At 31.0% G+C, this 9,221-nt stretch overlaps 1 protein-coding gene across 1 annotated transcript; it reads left to right on the forward strand.

Moving 5' to 3' along the window:
- Positions 1-5,287: 5,287 nt before the first annotated feature.
- Positions 5,288-6,481, forward strand: LOC117925452. The gene has a single exon (XM_034844461.1). It carries the CDS (start codon positions 5,314-5,316, stop codon positions 6,325-6,327), a length of 1,014 nt encoding a protein of 337 aa, XP_034700352.1. The 5' UTR covers positions 5,288-5,313; the 3' UTR covers positions 6,328-6,481.
- Positions 6,482-9,221: the final 2,740 nt, after the last annotated feature.

Below are 9,221 nucleotides of genomic sequence, written 5' to 3' on the forward strand. Positions count from 1 at the left end.
TTTTTTTCATCAGACATCATTATTGGTAACCTTTCTACCTTTCAATGTTTTGGACAATCCTTGTTGAACTAATAAGTACGCTTCTTAACATGTCATAAATTGAAATTGTTTATTCCATTTCAGTTCTAATAATTTGTACTCTAATACCATTTTGTTGTGAAAAATACAACAAATAATAATAATAGGGAGAAAAAAAGTAAAAGAATGAAACCAAAAAACACAAAATACAAAATGATTTATTTGGTTATGCTTAAAGTCTACATTTATGGATGAAGAGAAAGAAGAACTTCTATTATTTACAACCCTCGAGCTCTCAAATCCCAAAGGCCCTGTATGAAATCTAAATTTTTGCAAAGAGTTGATTAGGTGAACCTGCTCCTCCTTAATGTAATCAGGGAAGAAAATGTCACGATATTTCGGTGATATATAGTCGAAATATCGTGTATCGGAGCATCTTGACACGATATATGTTAGAGAAATATCAGTTCCATGATATTTTATCAATTTATCGTGAATTTCACCTATTTCTTGTGATTTATTGGCATTTTATCATTTTGAAGTCAAATTCATCATATAAACATAATTTTAAAAAAATGTTTTAAAGAACAAATTAATTATAATTATTTTATAATTAAATAAAATTTTTTCATCTATTTGAATACAAAAAATATAAAAATTATCATGATAATTTTCTTTATAGTGTTTTTAATATTATTAATATATTAATTAAGTATTAAAAATTATACATATATCATCATTTATTTTATATCATTTAATACAATTAAATTAAATTAATTATAATTTTAATATTAAATATATTTTAAAATTAGACATATTATAATCAAATATCACAAATATTATTATGAATAATATTTGATATAATTTAATAATAAATATACACTTATGAAATTTATAGTTTTTTTTATTAACACATATAATATTATTATCAAATATGATAAATCATATCATACATATATCAAACTTCTAATTACATTTTTATGAAGTTTTTTTTATATTTTTATAAATTTTGATTAATTTTAGGTTTATTGATATTTTTTTTCAAAATATCAGTCGATATATCTTCGATATATCCGTAAAATCGAAGTACTGATATATCCGTAATTATCGATATTTTCATCTTTGAATATAATATCATCCTCTGGTTTTTTCCCAATTAAGAATTAGACAAAGGGGCCCAACCCTAGCTTTTCTTATTGCCTCTTGGCTTGAATGTTGGCAAAAACAAAAGTCCTAACTGGAATACGAACTCTATGCAACGACTCTTAAGGCTCTTTGACTTTTGTCTCCTGTTTGCAAATTATTATTAATTTTTGCTAAAGTGCTTCTAAGATTTGGTGAATAGAAAATTAAGTACTGCTATTTGAGTGGTTGGTTGCCTGACTTCATGGGAAAAGAACTTCTCCTTTTACAAGCTACTTTTAAAGTGGAAAAAATCAAACGGATTCCTATATTTGTCTCAAAAGTCAAAAGTTAGAGGACAGAGATCGGAGAAGGGTAAGTTCATTTGAGGGCAAAAGAAATAGCTTTTATTAAAGCAAGAAAAGCCACTTTTTTTCCTTGGAAACCAAGATTATGCATAGTGGACAAAAAAAATAACTTTTATTAAAGTAAGAAAAACCTTTTTTTTCTTGGAAACTGAAGTGGTGTTTGTTTTTTGACTGAATAGAAAAAGTTAAAATATTTGATTTTTTCTATTCAACTAAAAGTAACATGTTAATATCATTTAACATAATTAAATTGAACATATTGATAACAAGTTTACTTTAGTTATGTTGGATGATATTAACAGGTTAGTTTTAGCTGAATAGAAAAAATCAAATATTTTGGTTTTTTCTATTCAGCCAAAAAACAAATACCATATAAGTTTATGCATAAAACTTGGAGAAGAAAATGAAGGACAAGAAAAGTGAAAAGATATAAAAGAAGAAAAAAAAAAGGGGCATTGTTAAACATTTTTATTTGCTGATGTGTGAAAAAAGAGAAAATGGATATATTTTAATCACTTAACAAAAAATAAAAGATAAAAATTGTGTTTAAATTTTCATAAAAAGAATAGAAAAAAAAAATCAAATATAAGTAAAATTAATTCAAAATTTATACATTTTCAAATTATTTAATTTTTATATAAAAGAGAAAAAAAGTTAAATAAATTTAAAGAAACTTGTAAAAATAATTTATTAATTTTAAATTTAATTTTTATTTTTCATCACTTTTTTCCTTCTCTTTCTCTCACATTTTCCTTGAAAATTTTCAAGAACCAAACATTATATATATATATATTTTTCTTTTGTGCCTTCTACAAGCTCAATTTGATTTTGGCCCAAGGTTAGTTGTACATTCCATCTCTGTTTTTAGATTTACATCCAATCTTCTAGATTTAGTGAAATCATTACAACTTGGTCCATATTATTTGCATCTAACTAAGACCTTAAAAACATCAAAATATTTAGTCCTCCTAAATATACACTTAGGTTAAGTCCCAAAATTAGGGTGTAAATAAGGTTGTTTGTGTTGAATATTGAAAAAAAAATGATTGAATTGATAAAATCTGTTTATGTGTAACAAAGATTGAATCGATCGGGTTTTTATAAAAAAAAAAAACTAAACCAAACCAAACCAAACCAAACTTTATTCGATCGGATTTTTATTGAAAAACTAAACCAAACCAAGTTTTATGAGATTTATTTGATTTGGTTTGGGTGGATGGATTGGGGCCTAACCTCAAGCCTTATATTGGTCCACAGGCCCAATTGAAGTTGAAGACAGATTTCTGTTTTGAGCCCGTTAGGCATGGATTTGGGTTTATGTTACGAGCCAGGCATGTTATTGTCGAATCCGATGGCAGAACATTTGGATCGAATATTGGCCGATTTCAATCTCAAGAGAGTCCCATGGCACAATATAATTTTTGGCCCCGGAAAATAACAAAGAAAAGAAAAGGAGAATGTCAAGGAAAATAACTATTTGGTTTACCATAAATAAAAACCACTAAAATTAAAACATCAAAATACTTTGCTATTGTCCAAAGTACTTCAAATTTCAACGATCTAAATGGTCATTTTTTTTTCTAACATTTAAATAATATAGCTAAAAAACTAAAAAAATAAAAACAAAATCAAAATATAATTGACAACTATTTTCCATTTTATCTATTATTCCCCATCCTAATTGAAAGTGTAAAAAAAAATTAAATAATAATAAACAATTAAATAAGCTTAAAGTCCATAGATGAAAATGAATACATTTCATATATCAAATATTTTCAAAAGTTAATTTCAATTACTTTCTTGGAGGTTTAGGTTAAACATAATTTCTTATTATTAAATTAAAATTTTATCAAATACTTCTTCTACTCTTTTTATTTATTATTTTTACTTACCTTTAGCTTAAACTTTAAAGAAAAGAATAAAATTTACTCATATTTTCAAATAGGCCATAATATCAATCCTCTGTCCAATAATCAAGTTAACCAATTGTCTGGTTGTACTTATTTTCTTTCTAGGTTATTTATTATTTATTTTTTAAATTTTAATTAATTCTCACATCCAAGTTGTATGATTTCCTTTTTAAAAAAATTTATTATTTATTATATGGATCTGCTCATCCAAATATCCAGAATTTTCCTATCTTCATGAATGAATCCACGTGCATGTATTTCTAATTTTTTATTTAAAAATTTATCAATCAATGCCTAATCTAAATCCGGATTTTTAAAAGCGTATTTAAATTATTTAATGAATCTAGAGTACAATTAAAATATTATAAAATTATTTAATGAAACTGAAAAACCTAGATCTAAAGAGAAAAATAACAAAATATTATTTATAACTTTTAATGCTAAAAGACAATGCTACCCCTTTATTTTATTTTATTTTATTATTATTATCATTATTTATTTTTAAAATTACATTCTTCTCCCTGAAATTAAATTTTTGGGCATTACAAATCTAGCATCCCAAATCTAAATACATTAAGAACCCACTTTCATTATCCCTACAAATAATCCAAAGTCTGTTTTGATTATACCCACATCCAAAATCCATATATATATATATATAAATTATTTAATATATTAAAGAAAAAAAAAATTTGGTCAGGATATTTAAGACGGTGTATGAATATAAACCAAGATAAAATAGCACAAACAAAACCAATGTCACAATCAACTAAGAAAGTTCACATTAATAATAAGCTGGATTGCCTTAAAAATAATGTTTTACTACATTTTAAAAATAGATTTGAATTTGTCATTTTTAAAATTTTACTATATTTGATCAAAAAAGAAAAAAGGAAAAAGAAAAAAGAAAAGAGCCTATGGTGTGTACACAACGAGGGTGGCCTTCTTCATGGTGGCGGTCCATGTGCTTGCCATGACACACGTTTGCCACTCAAATAATGGAAGTATGTATGCATATAAAATTCCATTTTGGTGTTTGGATCACTAGAAAAAGAGAAAGGAAAAAGGCAGAACTCTTGGTAGGTCAACAGGGATGTGCTTTTATAGTCAAGAATGGTGAAGCCTACCATACCGTGTTCAAGCATAAATGGCTAATCACCAGATTTTGACCAGGCTGAACCCAGTGGTCTAAGCTTTAAACTAGAATTAGGCTCAACCCCACTACCTCAATTGTTTCATAAAATTCAACTGAGAATTGAGGCAATTTAGGTAGAAAGACCATCAACTCCTCAGTCGAGTCAATCCCGTTATAACTCAGCTGAGTTTCTTGTGTTGAGTAACTAGTTGAGTTCACTCAAAACTCTGATATGACAAATATTGAAGTGGACTCTTTGGTCTGAGGTAGAGAATCTTTCCATTAAGCATCTGCGGCTTAAAAAAAGACACGTAGCATAGAACCTTCCTACAAATGAACCGGCTATCAAACCAAAATCTTGTATGACAAAAGACTACCATTTTTCATTTTCTTAATTACTCAACCAATCTTGTGTCTTGAAGTTAATTTAGCAACATTTTTGGTTCAATTTATGACCAACTCGTGGGTTAACTCAGTAACCATGTCGGGCTTCCAACAACCAAAGGCCATAATGGTACATTCATTCATTCTTTGATAGCTCTCTATACCTTCCTTTTAAGTGCCAAAGTCAAAATGCTATGCCCAATTTCCAACTATTGTGTTACATGTCAGAGAAGCATTTCAATTTTATGTAAGAAAAAAGCATATATTATATAATTATAAAACTATATGATATTACTATATATATACACCTTATATGCTCAAACTCAATTCATATACTCTTAGCTCAAAAATCTCATAGAACCACAACTCTTCTTATATGTCTGAGAGCTTCCATTTTCAGAAGATGATGATGAACCCCAATTTCCAAAAGGTGATGATGAAGCCCGCCAAGCCTGAACGAAACCCTTTCATCATCTTCTCCTTCTTCTTCATCCTCTTCCTCTGTGCTATAGCTTCCATTAACGGAGTCCGAATCGACACTATCATGAAGTTCGGCAGCTGCACTTTCTTCTCCCACAACTCATCATCTTCCGATGCTTTTCTCACCCTGAACTTCACCTCCGATCCTGCCGACGACGACATCAGGATCCTCATCGGAATCCTGACCCTCCCCGACCAGTACCACCGCCGGAACTTCCTCCGCATGATCTACGGCACACAGTCGCCGGCCGGAGCAAAGGTCGACGTCAAGTTCGTGTTCTGCAACCTCACGAAGGAAGACCAGAAAGTCCTGGTTGCGCTCGAGATAATGCGATACGACGACATAATCATCCTCAACTGCACCGAGAATATGAACAATGGCAAGACGTATACGTACTTCTCGAGCTTGCCGGAGATGCTGAATTCCACCGAGGGGCCATCGCCGCCGTACCATTACGTAATGAAGGCGGACGACGACACGTATCTGAGGCTGGACAACCTGGTGGAGTCTATGAGGCCATTGCCCAGAGAAGATTTGTATTACGGTTACGTGATTCCATGTCCGAGCATGGACCCATTTGTTCACTATATGTCCGGAATGGGGTACTTGGTTTCATGGGACATTGTGGAGTGGATTAGGGTTTCTGAGATTCCGAAGAAGCACATGGAAGGCCCCGAAGACAAAGTGTTTGGAGATTGGATTCGGGAGGGGCGTAGAGGGAAGAACAGGCACACGGCGAAGTGGGCTATGTACAATTACCCAGAGCCGCCGACGAGGTGTACACATGAGCTGTGGCCTAACACCATTGCAGTGCACCTTCTGAAGAACCAGGAGAAGTGGATTCAGACCTTGAACTATTTCAATGTTACCCAGAACCTGAAGCCATCAAAACTGTATCACATACCTTAGGTCAAATATGCTTCATGATCATGACCATTTTGTTTATTCTTTTCACTGAATTTTAAACCGTGGGGGGTTCAATAATCAAACAAAAGAAGAAAAATCCCATATTACTGAAGAGGCATATGTCAATTTTTTTTTATCTGAGTACATTATTCATAAACTTTTGTCTTTGTTATTTTATTTTATTTTTTATTATCGGGTTACATTATTGGTCTGAAAAATTCTTTTTGATTCTAAAATGAGTGACGCTGTGAGTTCTTCCCATTGGGATGGTGGCCGGTGCCAATAGCTCTATTGCATGATGGCATCATGGGACTTGTCATTGGCTGCAGAGAGGATGACATCGATTGGTTGTTAAAGATGTGACTACGACTTTCTCGATCCCTTCTTCCTAGAAAAGGGAACAATCTATTGGTCATTAGGAGTGGTTTGTATCCACTGGTTGGGAGGCAGGAGGCTTGAGTGCCATTACTTAGTTGGAGAGAGGTGCTTGCATCAATGGGATTTGGTCATTATGAGGCTAATCTTGCTTTGGGTTGTATTCATCCCTTTTGGTTGAGTGGTGACGTGTTTCATGTGTTGATCGAATTATTGAAAATATAAGAAATAAGTGTGTAAATAAATATAAGAAATAAAATTTAAACTGAGAAATAAGGTTGATAGATGTTAGAATTTGAGTCTAAGTTCTCAAGAGGAATTTTCCCTTTCAATTGCTTATGATTTAGTAGCAATCATCTTCCAAAATATGATAATGATTTTCTTTTGACAATAGCACTTGAAATCAAAAGTATCAGTGAACAAGTAATGCATGTGTTGTACTCTTTACAAAAAATTGCATGTTATAAAACTAAACACTTGCAACTCTCATTTGACTTGGAATGAAATTCTACACTTGGAAATGATTTGGAATGGAATATCATACTTAGTTGGAATTAATGAAATGCTAAAGAGATTTATAATTGTAGATAGTGATTGATATTGGAATGGTTGTGTCTCTACAACACTACACAAACATATTGAACAAGTTATGCCTTGAGACACAAAACACATCTTTTCAAAAAACAAAATTTATCTTCTCTTAAAAATAGGTGTCCTATCGTTTTGAACTCAATTTTCCATTTACCTATAAATGGTTTTAAGTCATTTTCCAAATCATTTTCCCACAATCCCCCCACATGAAGTGAAATTGTCTTGATCTATGCAAATAACATACTACAATTTAGAGAGTATTGTTCGAAAAACAAGTTGCCTAAGAATAGGTAGTTTGCATTTTTAAACCTTCTTTAGTGAAATACAGTCAGATTTACTAGCTAAGTAGTGAACATGATGTCTTAAATTGTTTAGTTTTTATACATAAGCTAAGACAATAGTATTCATGTAACTCCTTCCAGAACATTATTAATATGGGAATGCCTATAAAAATTATTCCAGGCTTTGAATTGATAGGGTGTATATAAAATTATCCTAAATATCTTTAAATCCACACAATAGAAGCATATATCATATAAAAATTGTAGGTCTAAATGCTCAAAATATGATACCTATGATTTAGATGTTTCTAGATAAATTCCAATTAGTAAAAAGATTGACGTGGATCTTGAATACCTTACAATCTTTTATCTAATCACTCTCTTTCCAAAGACTAGCACGTGTGAGGATGGTGGAATCCTCTTTGAGAAGATGGAAGCTAGCAAAGTTGTCTCTCTTTATATAAGCTTACTAGTGAGCTTAAGTGACTTGGGTCCATCTTAGGTTTGAGTTACTTAATATAATTCATTGGGTTCTAATTAATTAATTAACTTTATTGAGTTCCAATAATTAATTAGTCTAACCCAGAAATGCAATTCATAAGCTCTTGTACAATATTGTGTATTTATCAAAACACCCTTATATATAGATATACATAAAGAACCTAAGTATCCCTTAAATAATATATTACAAAGGAATACGAGCTTGAGTGGGGGGCCACTGAGACTCATAGCTAGAAAAATATTGGTTTCTTTATAATTCAATTTTAAAGTTGACTTAATATCCCATTATAGAGAGTTAACTACATTCCAATATCTTATGATATTAAATCAAGATACTAAACTCGAGTTTGTGATTTACTAACCACTACATGCAAGCTGCCCACAAACTTGAATATAAGATCCTCTTATTATGTTATCAATTGACATGCTTTAACTCTCAAAGAGCATTTGTCAAATTCTAGTTAAGAATTATTAAGGTAATATATTTCATGATCACATGTCCTTAGGATTACTCAAAGGGACACATTGTATTAAACTCATAAAATATCATGATACCTATCTCAAGAATACCTATTTTTACTTGTCTTAATCAATAGTAACTCAATCCACAGAGAATATATAATCACTTTAGGGTCTCACCCACATATCAAAGTCATTGAAGACCTCAACAGTACTAGTTCAATATTCTCTTAGAGTTGTGAGCTTTTACAGTATAGTAGCTTGGTGAAGTCATGATTACTTGATAACCAATGTCATGACTCACCATATGTCTTGTCAAATGTGTAACCGTACACATTAATGCACTCATCATGGGAACCATACACATTAATAACCAAGATAAGATCAATCGGTTCAACCAATTGTGGAACTGATCGATTGGTTGTTTTTTCCTAATCAAGAATATGTTGAGAAATGCATAAATTTTCTTTTTCATCTAGTAGCATTGCATTCACAATCAAGGAAAAAACTTTCTTAATTAATCAAGGAGAAGATTTTCTTAGTCGAGGTCTGGTTTAGGGCCTAACGGTCATCTATTATGCAATTAATGCCCAATGGCTAATTAACTAATTGAACCATAGCTTAATTAGATGAGGCTAGTTTGTGTTTTTTTTTTTCTTTGGTGCCTGAGGCTAGAAGCCTATAAATTGA

Source organism: Vitis riparia, chromosome 11 (genome assembly GCF_004353265.1).
Source record: "Vitis riparia cultivar Riparia Gloire de Montpellier isolate 1030 chromosome 11, EGFV_Vit.rip_1.0, whole genome shotgun sequence".
NCBI lineage: Eukaryota > Viridiplantae > Streptophyta > Magnoliopsida > Vitales > Vitaceae > Vitis > Vitis riparia.